Consider the following 16026-nt stretch of genomic DNA (forward strand, 5'->3'; position numbering starts at 1 on the left):
CCAAGCCCGGTACAGAGTGACCAGGGAGATTCTCTTCTGGCTCATAATCGCAGCTGCTGTTGCGCTTGTGTGCGCTACGATTACGATTATCGCGCTCTCTCCAAAGTGCCTTGACTGGTGGCAGGCCAGTCCCATTTATCAGATCTATCCTCGTTCCTTCAAGGACAGCAACATGGATGGGAATGGAGATCTGAAAGGTGGGTGAAATTCCATTCTTGGTACATGCAAAGCTGTGTAGAAGTAGTTTGTGTGTGCGTACAAGTATGTACATACATGTATATGTATACTTAAAAAAATATAATCTCCCGATAGAGAAAGCCACCCTACTAGAGAGAGGAATGGAAGTTGTTTGACTCATTATGAATGGCAGTTCACATTGTCATTAATAGATCTATGAGCTTCTTGCTCAAATTGTTAAACCTAAGCCTGGAGTTAGAATGGATGTTTGGAGGTGGGGCCAAGAGCGAGCAGCAGCACAACTGCCATCAGAATAAAGTATCTCCACAAAACCGAGGTCAATCAGGAGGACTGGCGGTGCTGAGCACTTTGTTACATTAGGTTGGCTGCTTCACCATAAGGAAAAATGAGAAAAATAAAACTGAGAAAGAGGAGAGAAAGATGTGTTGCTTTTTGTTCACGGTCTGGGTGTTTTTGAGCTCTAATGAGTGTATTGAGAAAGGGGTACCTAATACGAAGAGGCAATGCCACTTAGTAGTTTGGCTGAGACTGTTTCAGAAGGGGAAGGCTCAACACAATAACAGACAATAAACTTCTAAACAAGAAGCAGTAGCTGTGATACACTCTACCAGCAAGAGAAGAGAAGAAACTGTTTCTGTAGTTGCATGCCAGCAGGAACACGTCTGGAAGATCTGGGTTTTTAAAAAAAAGCTGAAACAAAACCACAAAAAAACCCACCACCACCAACACAAAACAACTAGGGTAGACTTGGAGTAAAGGGTCCTAAAAAAAAAAAAAAAAAAAAAAAAAAAAAAGGCAAGCAGCAGGAAAAAAATACCCATGAGACTTTTCCTAATGGCAGGGAAAACCTGGGATCAAAATTGTGCTTCCCTTTGGGTGTTCCGAGGATTAATTGATGTTCCTTGAAATGAGAAAGCAATGGAAAACATAAGAGTTTGTTTTCAGAAGTGAGTGTTAAATTTATTAAATGAAAGTGTAAATCTTTTTATAATACAGAGTAGAAATTTGTTTTGATCTGATTTTTTTTAAATTTCTGCTGTCTTCCTATAGAAGTGGCTTTGAATGGTTTCCATTCTGTGATCTCATGCTGTCCCTGAAGAAATGCCAAGACTGCCCTGCTACCTGAGAGCACTGAAAACAGGGGACGGTTATGTATCAAAGGGACCTGTGTACCATCTTTGACTGAGAACCCGTGGCAACCATTTTTCAACAGAAATATTTTGTCTTTTCTAAACAGATGATGCTCTTTTCTTTTAAACAGGTATCCAAGATAAACTGGACCATATCACGTATTTAAATATAAAAACCATCTGGATCACATCTTTCTACAAGTCCCCCTTAAAAGACCTTGGCTATGGAGCTGAAGACTTCTATGATATTGATCCCATGTTTGGATCAATGAGCGATTTTGAGAATCTGCTTGCAGCCATACATGATAGAGGTAAGCTGTGATTCCAAGCAAAATAACTCTATTTTGCTCATATTATACAGGTGTACCTTGTAGCACTAGGTTATGATCTGAGATTTCAGTTTGTGCATCTGACAATTCCCCCATGGTGGTGTTGAGCAGAAGCGGGTGGAGGTGCCAGGGAAGGGTGCGCATTCGCTCCAGAGCAAGGCAAGCGCTGTGATTGCGGTTTCCTGCCCTGTGGTAGGGCTGGGAGCAGGACCGAAGGCACGGGGAGCTACCACAGCCCTACAACAGGCTCTGCAAGGCATGGTCCCCTCTGAGGACATTCATGGGTGGTACGGCTGACATACTGCCTCTGCTCCCTGATGCCTATGGTTGTGGGCATCAGTAGTCCAACAGGACCAAGGCTGAGGTGCAGTTGTTTCTGACTTTGAATTCTCTGACTGATAGCTGCTTTCAGAAGAAAGCAGGTGGTGTGGTTTGGGCCAAACCAGCCACTGGGTGAGTGACAGATGCTCCCCCCTACCCCTCTTAAAAAAAGAGAGAGAGACTTATGAGTTTAGAAGGAACTAAACTATTTTAATGAAATATTAATAATAAAATAAGAAAATAATGAAATAGATGCAAACTGTATCAAGCTCCCAGGATGACAATTGCGTCACTGGCTGCCACTGGGGAAGTCCCAGACCAGACTCAGTGATGGACAGGAACTGGGTTCTGGGTCTGGATTCAGGATTGGGATCAAAGACAGATGAACAGACAGAGTCCTCCTCGGACGTTGGCCACTGAAGAAAGAGGGATGACCCTCTGATCCCTCAGCTTTTATATTGAGCATGAGGCAGATGGGACGGAATACCCTGTTGGTCAGTTTTGGGTCACCTGTCCTGTCCGCTCCTCCCCACAGGTGGGACTTCTCCTATGCTTTTCTGGTTCCGACCCTCCAACGGGGCAAGTGACAAAGTGAGCTGCCCTTGGCTGTTGTAGCAATCAGTATAAGGAAGAGCCTCTCTGCACACCATGCCTGGGCATCAGCTATAAACATTGGTCTTGTCACTCTGAGAGCCAACAGTGTCTGCACAAGATGCTGTTAATTTCAGTAGTTAGAAGAGGCCCAACTAAAAAGTAAAGTTACTGAACAAAATTGGTCCTGGTTTACCTCAAACCAGGACAGCAGGAAAACAATTATTGGGTTGGGAGAGAATGTACACTTCCTTCCTGCGATGGCATCCATGGTTGGTGCGTTTATGCCTTTAGACCAGACGTTTGCTCAGACGTTTCCCCTTACACCTGTTGGGCTGAATGGAAAATGGTTTGCCAGTCCCAAAAACATATGGGATTTCAAAAAATGTCTAGTCTTTAAGAAGGGTGAGGAAGAATGTGTGTTCACTGATGCTAGACTGGTGAAGAGCCTTTCCCACCTGGCAGGCGGGAGACAGATGTTGAAGTCAGAGTTAGTAGAAATGGTTTATAACAGCAGAAATCTCTTCTGATTGTTCTTCCCCTTCTTTTCCCTCCCGAGCAATGGGCAGAGGGGAACAGGACCAGCAAGAGGCGTTGCGGCTACTCGCACACTCTCATTAGACTAACTGCATCAGTAGTCTGGGGTTTTTTGTTTGTGCTTGTGCATTCCCATATCAGCAGCCAGTGGTGCTGTGCTGACTTCAAATATAATGGGACCACCAGTCCCTCGAGCCTAAACCCTTCTGGCAGGAGCCTTTCTCTTTTGCCAGACCTCTGGGGAGGAGGAAGCCCAAATGATTCTGATACCGCATTAAGAAAAAAATGTGAGCTTTGTCTTAAAAGACTGAATTTAATGGTTTGATTTTTTTTTTTTTTTTTTTTTTTTTAAGGGCTGAAGGTGATAATGGATTTAATACCAAACCACACAAGTGACAAACACCAATGGTTTCAGCTGAGTCGCAATCGGACTGGGAAGTACACGGACTACTACATCTGGCAGGACTGCACGCAGGCTGCTGGTTCGGTCGCTCCTCCAAACAACTGGGTAAACACGGGAAGGGGCACGTGCAAATCCCAAGCTGGATGCAGGTTTCCACATGGCAAAAGCAGCTGTAACAGAACTGTCCCAATGTACACTGGGGTATAAATGGCTGTTGAGAGGTACAAACTGATGTTACTAAATGAGTTAGTGCAGATTAAGATTTAAACCAGCTCAGGATGGAGAGGTTCCTACTTCAAACAGAATTAAAAAAAAATTACTTTTGTTTCTTTCCCTCAGCATTAAATCTTCACTCATTCAGCAAACCATAAAAGGGATAGTTGTGCACAAGTTGTTCACATGGTGCCGCCTTCTGTGTCTGGGTACTCTGCTTCATCTCGGCTCCTCTGAAATCAGAGTTGGTGGGGTGGGAAACAGAAGAGTGTGTTCTTGGGTTTTTTCCTTTTTCTGGAAGGTGATCAGGCCAGAAGGTGGGTCACCTATTTCAAATATATTTATTGGAAATTTGAACTGATAGGTGCATGATTAGCAACTCGTATATTCTAAAAACTCAAGGTGGAATTAATATTTTGGACCAGCTAGTGCTTGGGTTTTGTTTTGTTTTGTTGGGTTTTTTTAACTCATAGTCTTAAGAGCTATCTTAACTTTTGGAATCTTTTATTACATAGATGATTAAGTTAACATTTTAACATGCTGACTGTTGGCACTTTCAAAGGGATAATACCAGATTGCAGAAAACGCTATGTTAACTAAAGCTATTTTTAATAAGCTTTAGGAAAAACAATTCCAAAATAAATGTTCCCACCCATCTTTTCCACTCTATTCCAAGTAATTCCTGGTGAAAGTCCACTTTAAAAAACCAAACCACAATGAAACCATTGAACAAGAAATACATATTGCGAAGCATGACTAAAGGGAGAACTCGTAGAAGGAGACGTAAAACATAAGTACCAAAATACACTCAGAATTTAGTACATTGATTAGGCGTTTGCACTTTCTTATATGCATGTAACGCACTACATCTTAAAGTATGCATAGGAGTAAATGTTTAAATCAAGAGCTCTGATTATCCCCCCTCCCGGCTTATATGAGCAGGTGAGTGTCTTTGGGAATTCCAGCTGGCAGTACGATGATGTGAGAAAGCAGTGTTATTTTCATCAGTTTGGGAAAGAACAGCCGGACTTAAATTTTCGCAACCTCGCTGTCCAACAAGAAATCCATGTAAGTATATAACCCACTGCTGCTGTGCCAACGGCAAAGTGGCTATTTCTACACTTAATTTCTCTGATTATTTGTGCTACACTATTTACAATCTACTTGGAAGTTCTTTGAGGATTGCAGCTTATGTAAACTATTGAAACAAAAAGGTGTCTAGACAAACATTAAGTTTACAAGATAAAGCTTGAATTTTGCTTATGATACTTCCAGTATCGGAGCTACTTTGTTCAAGTCTTTCATGTAAAAGCAAAGAAGCAACCACAAAAAAAAAATCCAAATAAAATTGTCCTTGAGTGGAAGTACTGACAGCGGGTGGTGTTGCAGTCCCCTGGATTTCAAGAAGGTAGGACTGTTGCTTTTTGTTGCTGGCTTCAGTCCCCCGCTCTCACAAGTGCCTGGCAAGATCCTGGTGGGTTTTTGGAACAGGCTGTTGCACTTTCAAAGGACCTCCCTTCCGCTTTCCTCTTCCTGCTAAAATTTCTTTGCTTTGCTTCAGGAGCCCTCTACTTTTCAGCCTAACCTTATTTGCAAACTGTTCGCACTTAGCGCTCTATGAACCAAACCTGCCCTTCAGCTGAAATAGCTTTTCCCACCCTTGTTTATGCTTATTTGTTTTTCAGCTCTGACAACATCCCCTTTGAGCTTTTGTTGAGCTAGATTAAAGGGGGCAGGCTTTTCCAGTCTTCCCTAAAGTGAGAGACTCTTCATCCCTTTGTTTAGCTGCTACTTATTCCTCACAGCACTTCCAGTCTGAGATTTTTCTCAAATGCAGATGGCCAGAATTAAACAAACTTAACAGAGAAGATGTCTGGGCAAAATCTTGTATGGTGACATAGGTGCTCCTCCCTCTGCATCCTGAGATTGCTGTTATTTTCTTTGGAGTTGGTGCCAGTAGTCAAATAGTCCACCATGACTGCTGTCTGCAAGCAGTTAACTGCTTTCAGCTGTAGTCTCCATCAAGAGTCAAGGATGAAGGCACTTAGAGCATTTGGATGTTGTATCGCGGACAACAGTTAATTGAAGGATTGACGTTGAAGGTAAAGCAGCTCTTGCACTGAAGCCTGTGCTGAAGCAGAGCTGAATCACCCAAGTGCAGAGAGGTTTTTATCTCTGTTGATACAAGGAGCTGTTAATTAGCCAGTCAAATGTGGGGATGGCACCTTGTTTTAGCAAAGAGATGTTTGCATTTTTAGGAAAGGGAGGCAATGCTGATTTGAATTACAAGGAAAGCCTGGGCTTGTGGAGACGGGGAGACAGCGAGTTTTTCGATCTGTCTGCATCTCTGATGACTTCAGAGGGGAGAGAGACAGATGGACAGCTGGCACTGTGAGAGTGCTTTGCCAGGCAAGGTGGTGCTCTGATGAAACCTCATGCCTGTCTGCATCACGCCTCCCAGCAGACAATGTAGAATTAATTAAAATATGGGGAAGTCAGCCTGAGCACGGGGAGTCTGACAATTGCTGCTTTTTTTCTCCCCCCTTCCTTAAGTTACACCCCATCAGGTAGTACAGCTACCTCAAGTGTTTTGATTTAGTCCTTAAGTGTTTGCTACTTTGTACTTTTGGATTTTGGTGCATTTCTTTGGTGGTAGTCCTCACAGCTGCCCAGTTCTACTGTGATGGTCTCACTCTCTCTCTGGGGCCTCTCCCCTCACCGAGGGTACTGCATGTGCATGAAGAAACAAAATGCTTCTGGTCATGCTTGTTAACTAAAGCATGAAATGAACCTGCTCTCAAGACATCCTTGAAGGACTCCACTCATAACTTCTCCATGTCTCGGTGCTTCCCTTAACACCATGTATTTCCACTCGCACCTTTTTTTTTCTGGCATTGCACATACTTTTTGATGGTACTGGGTAATTTGTTTTTTTTTTTTGAAAGGTACATCATATGTTACTGTAGCTCCAGTAGCAAATAGATGCTGCATTTCCTATGCAAAGAAATGAAATGAAAACTACCAAGTTTGGCCTGATAACATTAAACCTTTGGTAAATACTTACGAACATCTTTAATTGCTCCAGCATGTTAAAGGATATTCTTCATCTAGTATTTTAGTTCAAAATCCTGTTTCAGAAGGTTAGAAGGAACGAGTAGGAGGCAAATGAACTCTTCCAGAGAAGCTCAAGTCTTCGGTTTAGCCACAGGGCATGCAAGAGTGCAATGAAACGTAGGAGCCAGCATGTTGTAGCTTTCTTGCATAAATAAAAGTAGTTCAGTCTCAGTGAGCACCACGTCAGTGCTCGATATTTACGCTGCTGATACCTGGTGTCGCTTTTGTGATGAGCACATGCATAAGCATGAATTAATTTTTGGTGGTTCAGTATTGGACAGACACCACAGCTAGAGCTGCTGCTTTCGGGATGGCTCTATGATAAAGTACAACTCAGTAAGGTGCAGTCTCTATTTGCCAAACAAAAATCTGTAAAGCTTGAGTGTGGACTAATCTTACTCCAGCCCATTCAGGCAAGTGTGCGTACATTTTAAGAAAGGCAACTCAGTAGCTGTCTGAAGAAAAAAAAAAAAAAAAGTCTTTGTCCTCAGATGAAGAAAACTACCTGGTCTAAAAGGACATTTGCAGAAACCGCTCAGGAGGGACTGAACTTTGGAGTTGTTTGTTAAAATGAGAGCAATTAAAACTGTAATAATATAATAGCTACTGAAGTAGGATATAATTTTATCAATAGTGAATAACCTCTGAATTTGATAGTGAAATTACAAATCAATAGCAGGTAACGTGGAGAATAATTTTTTTATGTTCCTGCAAATTAACAAGTCTGAAAATAAAAAATTTCACATCAGGAAAGGGAATGGACCTTTAAAGGTCGTCTAGTCCAAACCCTGCAATGAGCAGGGATGTCTTCAACTAGGTCAGGTTGCTCAGAGCCCCGTCCAACCTGACCTTGAATGTTTCCAGGGATGGGCCATCTACCACCTCTCTGGGCAACCTGTGCCAGTGTTTCACCACCCTCATTGTAAAAAGGTCTTCCTTATATCCAGTCTAAATCTACCCTCTTTTAGTTTAAAGCTGTTATCCCTTGTCCTATCGCAACAATCCCTACTAAAAAGTTTGTCCCCATCTTTCTTATAAGCCTCCTTTAAGTATTGAACAAATATTTTAAGAGCTCTATTGTATAAACAGAAAACTGGTGGCTAAAGGTCTGTGCAGAACAACATATACTTGCGTATTTGAATCAATGTGTTCTAGTTGTGTGCAGCCATGATGGCTGTTCACCACCAACACCGCTTAGCACAAGCCCAGTTGTTTTGATGGATGAGATAAGGAATGACTTTTAGTGAGACGTGCCCTGGTTTTGGTCACATGAAATGTGGGAGAAGTTACACAGCAGTCTGTTTCTCTTTTATACTGGATGGAATAGTAACAAATGCTTTATTTAAATTTTGGTTTGACTTTAGATCAACATGATTCACTTTAATGTCTAGTAAAATTTGAAGTACAAATTAAGAAATAGATTGTTACCTATTTATACATACTAACAGGTTGAGCTTTCTCTTTAAGTATGTACTGTTTTGAATGGGATGGGCTCACATGGAATTCTCAAATTTTACCTTTGTCTAGGATATTATCAAATTTTGGCTCGGCAAAGGAATCGATGGATTTAGTTTCAGCGCTGTTAAATTTCTTTTAGAAGCAACACATCTACGGGATGAGCCTCAAGTGAACAAGTCCCAGAATCCAGTAACGTATATGTTCTGTCTTTGCTTTTTTCCTGTGTTTCCCGCTGGGGCAAGAGTGTATGTTTCTACTCTTTTGGGTCTTAATTGTGGCTTTAGGAAGACCAAGTCAGTTGTGTCCTTTGGAAGGCAGGTGGCTCCTGGGCGCTCTGCAGAAGTAGCCCATACAAGAAAGAAGCCCCTGGGCTAAGGGTGTATGTCAGTGAGACACCTGCAAGCAGGAGTCCTGTGGGAGAATTGTTGATAGACCCTTCATATTTCTGATCTGACATAGTTGCTTTGAATTTTGTTTAAAATAATTTGCTTTTCAATTTATGTTCGAAAAAGATCAGTCTCATGATTTTAATAGTTGATTGGTTAACTTTGGGGAGCCCATTACAGGACGTAAGCACAGAGCTCTTGCTCGCGTGGGATCCAGTGGCAGCACATATTTCTGTGTCGCTAGTAGGAATTGGAGTAAAACAAAACCCCCTCATACTGGTGGTGTGTCACAGTGAGAAGTGGCCCGTCACATTGAGAAGCATGCACCCTCTTATTTGTGCTGTTTGCTTTTGCTGAGGCAGTGAACTGGGAGACGTTCCCAGATAGCGTCAGTACTAAGACGCTGTTCCCCTGCAGAGATGGGGATCGCATAAAACTGGTCAGTTCCTCAAGTGTCATTGCCTTTGTGAGTTAGGACAACAATGTTGTCCATCTTTCCAACTTGGTGTGCGGCCACAGCACCTGCTGTGCTCCCTGCTCCCGATGGGGTCAGTTGGTTAGTGCTGCGGGTGGATTTTCCCTCCTGAAAGACAGGATTCAAAGTAATCATCGCTCTGCTATCACATCTTCAGGGTTCCCCAAGTGCGGTTCAGATCCGCACTGTTCGTGCTGGTTCGTGAGTGCTGGTATGCTAAACTCATTTCAGTTAAAATTTATCTGGAGTGGTGCATTGTCTCAGAAAAGGATGGGAAGAATTTGGAGAGGTCTGAAAATATCGGTCAACTAATGGGGAATATTGTATTCTTCTTTAAGGAAAGTATCACAGCCTATTCCCAGCTCTACCATGACTACACGACCACGCAAGTTGGAATGCATGATATCATCCGTAGCTTCCGTCAAACCATGAATCAGTTCAGCAGTGAACCTGGCCGATACAGGTAATCATTATTACAGCTGGTGATTTTTTTTCTCTAATATTATTCAAAAACATTTATTGCCAAGGTGACTAACTTAATATGCCATAAAAAGTTTTCTTCCTCAGATGTAAATAGCAGTGCATAGGCTATACTATCTCTTCCCCAGTGTGTTAGGGAAAGGAAATAAGCTGGCCTTGGTAGCTCTGCTGTATCTATGAACTATACAAAAGTAAGCAGAATGGGCAACCAGTTGGATCACAGAGACACTGTAATTAGTCAGCCCTGTGGCTGATTTATTGTATAGTATTAATAGTGCAGTTCATGTCAGGCACAGATTGTTAAAATCACAGAATATTTGAGTTTGGAAGGGACCTCTGGAGGCTGCCTGGTCCAACCCCCCTGCTCATTCTGGTTGCCCAGAAAGTTGTCCAGATGGCTTTTGAACATCTCCAAAAATGGAGACTCCACAACCTCCCTGGGAAACCTGTGCCAGGGCTTGGTTACCCTCACAGTGAAGAAGTTTCCTGATGTTCAGAGGGAGTCTCCTCTGTTTCTTTTTGTGCCCATGGCCTCTGGTCCTGGCACTGGGCACCACTGAAAAGAACCTTGCTCCGTCATCTTTACACCCTCCCTTCAGATAGTTGTATACATTGATGAGATCCCCCTGAGCCTCCTCCAGACCAGGCTGAACGGTTCAAGTTCTTTCAGCCTTTCCTCATAGGAGGGATGCTCCAGGCCCCTAATGGTCTTAGCGGCCCTTCGCTGGACTCTGCTGGGGAGTCCAGAACTGGACACCACACTCTAGGTGTGGCCTCACCAGCACTGAGTAGAGGAGAAGGATCACCTCTTGGCAACACTCCTCTTAATGCAGCCCAGGATACCATTAGCCACCTTTGCTGCAAGCACACATTGAGGGCCCATGTTCAACTTGGGGGATCCCCAGCTCATCTTCTGTAAAGCAAAGCATGAAAACTGCTGGAATGGAGTGTGTGGATGTGGATTCAGAAAGATAAGACTTAATTTTGATACTTAGTCTTGTGTTGGCTCTTGGAAATTTCTGGAGAAAAATCTACCGGAAATAGTTCTCCTTGTCTGCTTTACAAAATACTGTTTCTCTGTGTTAATCCTTTTTGATGGGGAGGAGGGAAGTGAGCATAATTCTTAATGCTGTGTTGGTTTATATGTATGTCCAACACAATTCCTAGCTTCCTCCTGCTCTGTGCAAACCAAGAATCAGCAAAAAAAGGTATTTGTATACTACTTTGTAGATTTATGGGCTCTGATGGTGATGAAAAGGAAGACATTGAAGCCACAATGATGTATTATGGAACAACTTTTGTCCAAGAAGCAGATTTTCCCTTCAATTTCAACCTCATTAACATGAAAAATCTATCGGGCAACGGTATTTTTGAAGCTGTCAACTTGTGGATGAAAAACATGCCTGCAGGAAAATGGCCAAACTGGGCGGTAAGAGTTCTAGACTGATTCTTATAGGAAGGGCTTGTTCCTGTAGGTGACAGAAACCCGTAGGTGATAGAAACCTCTCCCCACCCCCAAACACTGATTTCAGTGGGCTCAGCAGCAGGCTGAGCCCATGGCTGAACTGTAGCAGATACCCAAGTGAAACTCTCAGCTGCTGTAGTCACAGTTGTTGGCATTGGCCAGCTGGCTGCCCCTCCTGCCCTTCGATAACAGTTACAGCCTCCACGTGAGGGTGACAGAAAGGAATTTACGATCATGCCTCTCCCTCGGTGTCTCCAATGTAGTATGGGGCATTGGCTTAAACCACCAGTGAGGATGGGATTGGTACAATTATCTTTGGCCATAAACTGATTCAGTGCAATGGTTTCTGAAAACCTCCCAGGGCCAGGGAAGAGCCGGGCAGGCAGCCGAGGGCAGTTAGCTTAAAACCTCGCTGGTCTTTGCTAGGAAGCATGTTTGGGATGTGCAGGAGGTCTCTTCAAATTGAGCACCACTCTCATACAGCAGAGAAAATGGTAGACATCTGAGGGAAATGTAATAGTGGAGAGTTGTTGTTTGTCATCTCTCCTCACTTCTGCCTCATGTGCTGCTGTCACGGCTCCTGTGTGCTGAATTATTTGAGTCTGAAGTTTGTGCTGGCACCAAGATAAAACAGGTAATTGCCTTCACAGGCCTGGAGGTGGGGAAAAAAACCCCAACAACTTACTACCTTGTTAAATTAGGTAACCGGTTGCACATATGCATGGAATTTTATAATGTTTGTTTAACAGAATGACGTTTCCTTCAGGTTGGAAGCCCTAACGCTGCTCGGATTTCATCTCGGATTGGGAAGGAGTACGTCAACGTTATGAACATGCTGCTTTTAACCCTCCCTGGGACTCCTGTAACTTACTATGGTGAAGAAATAGGCATGGAGAACATTGCGTCAGAAAATGTAAGTGAAGGGCCTATATACTCTGACCCCGTTGTTGTTCAGTTCCGAGTAACAGAACTTGCAAAAATACATGAGCTTATGTTTAGTTAACCAAACCCAGCCTTTCTCACTGTTTAGATGGTTTTCGGTGTTCCCCATGGCAAAGCCATTGGACAGCACGTGAAAGTGGCCAGGCTAGAGACCAGAACCGAGGCCTTGATGTGTGTCTGAAACGCTACACTGTAATCGTGGCCCCTGGAATCGTGTAATTTCTGTCCTCTGTCAGAGCAGTCTTGCATGGTTTGCAGCAGCGTCGCTCTGCTTCGCTCCGGCAGAAGGGGCAGCAAGTGCCGATGCTGGGCCTGGGCTAGTGGCGAGGAGAGGTGTGTTGCAGTCACCCGAGGCAAGAGGAACCGAGTCGCTATCTCCTTCCTTCCACGGAAGTACCCTAATCGCTCTGTCAAAGTCCATTATTTCCTGGTTGCTATTTAAAGGAAATCAGAGTTCATGAGAGACCGTGGCTGCAGTCGCCATCTCCTGCAGAGCGCTTTGCTCTCGCTATACGCAGGCACCCGGCTGAGCCACAGCCCTCTACGATGTGCCCGAGCTCTGAAGAAGGGATTTCCAGAAAGGGGGGGGTGTACTGACCAGCCCCTGCTTAGCATTGCCTGGTGGCAAGCAGAGGTGGCTTTTGCTTGTCACATAGGGGTTTTCCATTTGTCTTTTAGATCCCTTTCTATAAAGGATTTAAGTACCCAAGCCTGGGAACCAGGTGCCTGGCTCACTTGATCATAGCTGCACGTAAGACATGACAGGATGGTGCTGTGTGTTAGATTACACAACTTTTCAGAAGTATGTTTATTCAAGGCCAGGGGATTAAAAGAAAGTGTCTGTGCCTTTTGCGCTGTGCTGCCCTGCCTAACGTAAAAGTTTTCACGTTCAGCCCCTGTAATTTCTTGTCTCTTCTATGACCAAACCTGACTTCTATTGTGTCGTCTTGTCCAAGATGTATGGGCATGACTGGAAAAGGTCACGGCCAAAAGGGAACAGCTCAGCTCTGCCTTTTATGACCACTTTTGAGTACCATAAGAACATGGTCCTATAGCAGATGCTGTTTTCACTGTGGAAAGCCTCTGTTAGGGTGTGAGACAGCCTCTAATGATGTTACCAACAGCGTTGGCTATCTTTGTACCGAAGGAAAAGAGGTACTTGAAGAAGCAGAGGATCATCGCCAGGTTTGTCTGATTCAGATGTGAGGAAGTGATTCTCTGATTTAAAAGGAAATCTCATTTCCTCTGAGAAACACCTAGGTCAAAATGCCTCCAGCATTTTCTTCCCACTGCTGCTGACAGAATGATACTCTTCAGAAAAGCGGCTTGCCCGTGGCTCCGCAGGGTTTTTACTCTCTCTTAGTGGCTGCCCTGTGGCTCACGGCTTTGTAACACTGCAGAACCACTCTTCATCCAGTCTGTAGAGGAAGAATCCCTGATTAATGGGTGTCTTAGAAAGACAGAGAGTATTTGCTCAGGGTGTGTATAGTTTTTAGCCCCAGCATTTGAAATGCTTCAGGAGAAGCTGAAAGAGGTAAAGATGAAAGGGAGTGTTACCAGTGTTGAAAACTTCGGAATTTTTTTTTTCCCCTGCTTTTCAGAACATGCTAAAAGGAGAAACCCATTATTTATAATGTCACAAAGCAAAGTGACAATTTCTTTTGTTGAGCTGCTGTTCTGACAGATTGTATTGAAAAGTGCCCTTTATATGAAAAACAGTTTTCATGGAAAACAAACAAAGTATGTGCAAAATATTTTATGCCCTCTTATATCATTAAATTTAAGTGTCAGATCTTTTGGCAAGCTCTTCAATAACAATAAGGAAGCTTTTTCAGAATTTTTCTGAATTCTTCAAAGTGAGAACTTCAGACTTTTTACGCTGACACTTTTTAATCAGCTAAAAGCTGGTTTTCAATAAAGTTTTTGCACTTGGAAATAATTTTATCTTTCTAACGCAAACAATGCTGTCCAAATTGTACCCCTTGCAAATGTAAGCTTGAAGAGTTCTAAGGTGAAAAATGTGATGGTTACCAAAGAGCAGACACTGAACTGCGTTTCCTAGTTGTTTACTGTTATTTTAACAGCATCTCTTCTTAGGACTCATTGCCTCATGTATTCACTCCCTGCACATCTAGATATTTATCAGAATATCCCAGCTGCCATTAGGAAACTTTCATCCAACCATCTGTTGTTGCAAGGGGAGACAACTCTGGTAGAGTCATTTGGGAATTCCACATTTTACCTGGTGATGCTGTGTCTGTGAGACCGTCCATTCTCCTCCATTTCGGGAGCCGTCTTGATTCTTATTTCCTCTTTAGATTTGGAGCAGCATTACATCCTCCTTATTAAAATTTAACTTAAACCAAAGAAAGCAATACTGAAACGGTGATCCTTTGGAAGATGTGAGAACACGCTCTTCAGGGGATAACTTTTTAATGTACTAATCAAAACAAGTAACTACTTGGTAAACGGCTCTGACACCACTTTATTTTCTAGGCAACCTTTCCAGAGAAATCCCCCATGCAGTGGGACGGCAAAGTTAACGCTGGTTTTACTGAAGGCAACAGTAGCTGGTTACCTATTAACTCTGACTACCAAAGCGTAAATGTTGAAGTAGGTATCTGTACGTGTGACTAACTCTAATGGTTTCAAGATTATTTTGATGTATCTATTTTGCTCTGACTTCTTTTGCTTAGTGGGAATTGGTAGTGTAGCTAGTAAGAACAAACCCGAGGGAGGAAAATAAAAAGGCGTTGAATCCCAACGCATTTTATTAGAAAAGGAAATCCTTGCACAAGCAAGAAGCCTACTTCATCTATATTCACTTAAGCAGGGCATTGGCAGTTAGAATGTAGATGTGGCGATTTGGCTTTTTAAAATTATTAAAAGGAGGTTAATATTAAATGGAAATCTAGCCTTTTTTTCACTTCTATTACTATAGAAAACACCGGCCTTGTAACAAGAGCTTAACATAGACCATCTCTAACATAAGTAAATAAAAACTTTTTTCAAGGCAGTTGAGCCATGAATCAAACAGATATTGCTGATCTACAGTGCTGACCGGAACTGGAGACAGAAAAAAATAAATCAAAGACAGGGAAAATAAAACAGAAAACAAACCCTGTGACTGCAGTACATTAGACTCAATGAAAAAAGTTCAGCATCAAGCTTTGGATGGCTGTGGCTTTCTCCTGAATAAACGGTACTGTAAGGACACTGTGGGAGGAAGAAACAGTTTCAGTGCTGGGGAGATTGTGTCCTGCCTGATAACCTGTGTCTCTGCCACTCCACAAGTGCTGAGGAAGTGCATGAGAAAAAGCAGTTTTTTGAGTGAAATTTCCAGACAAACTTGAAGAGAGATAACAGTCAAACGGGCATTCTGCTAGGTGTGTTCTCCGCAGACTGCGTGGGTGTGAGGGGGCAAGTAATGGTTCCTACATTCAGTGCAAAGAAATGACCCTGTTAACCCTGACTGTTGCAGATCCAGATGACCTGGTCCAACTCAACCCTGAATTTGTACAGAGAGCTAACTTTACTTCGTAACAACGAGCTGCCCCTTCATCGGGGGTGGATGTGCTACATCTGGAATGACAGCAATGTCTTTGTGTATGTGAGGGAATTGGATGGGTTAGACAAAGTCTTCATGATGGTTCTCAATTTTGGGCAGGGATCAACAATAGACCTGAAAGCTATAGTTCCTAGCCTTCCATCTGAAGCTATTATAAAACTAAGCACTAATTTTAGCAATGCTGGTAAAACTGTCAATACCAAACTAATTAAAACTGAAATGGGAGAAGGCCTGGTCCTTGAATATAAAACAGCAAAGCCTGTTCATACTATGGAAGCTTTTCAAGGGAATTGTTTTGTGGCAGAAAAAGCTTGTTATTCCAGTGCCTTCAACTTACTCTACGTGAACTGTTAACTGCAACTGTTGAGTGTTAACCAAGCTTTCGTGTTAACTTAGAAAATGTTGGTTTCGGGGAA

General features: G+C 43.0%; 1 protein-coding gene across 1 annotated transcript in view; it reads left to right on the plus strand.

Annotated features, from left to right (window-relative positions):
* Window positions 1–15964, plus strand: part of SLC3A1 (solute carrier family 3 (amino acid transporter heavy chain), member 1) — a 16182-nt gene extending 218 nt beyond the window's left edge. The window contains exons 2-11 of the mRNA XM_009880658.1: window positions 6–197; window positions 1460–1639; window positions 3460–3614; window positions 4665–4790; window positions 8364–8483; window positions 9494–9618; window positions 10866–11064; window positions 11867–12046; window positions 14539–14655; window positions 15524–15964. Coding sequence (XP_009878960.1) covers window positions 6–197; window positions 1460–1639; window positions 3460–3614; window positions 4665–4790; window positions 8364–8483; window positions 9494–9618; window positions 10866–11064; window positions 11867–12046; window positions 14539–14655; window positions 15524–15964 — 1835 coding nt within the window. The remainder of the gene's footprint in view (window positions 1–5; window positions 198–1459; window positions 1640–3459; window positions 3615–4664; window positions 4791–8363; window positions 8484–9493; window positions 9619–10865; window positions 11065–11866; window positions 12047–14538; window positions 14656–15523) is intronic.
* The last annotated feature ends 62 nt before the right edge of the window (window positions 15965–16026 follow it).

Source organism: Charadrius vociferus, unplaced genomic scaffold (genome assembly GCF_000708025.1).
Source record: "Charadrius vociferus isolate BGI_N301 unplaced genomic scaffold, ASM70802v2 scaffold192, whole genome shotgun sequence".
In the NCBI taxonomy this organism is placed as follows: Eukaryota; Metazoa; Chordata; class Aves; order Charadriiformes; family Charadriidae; genus Charadrius; species Charadrius vociferus.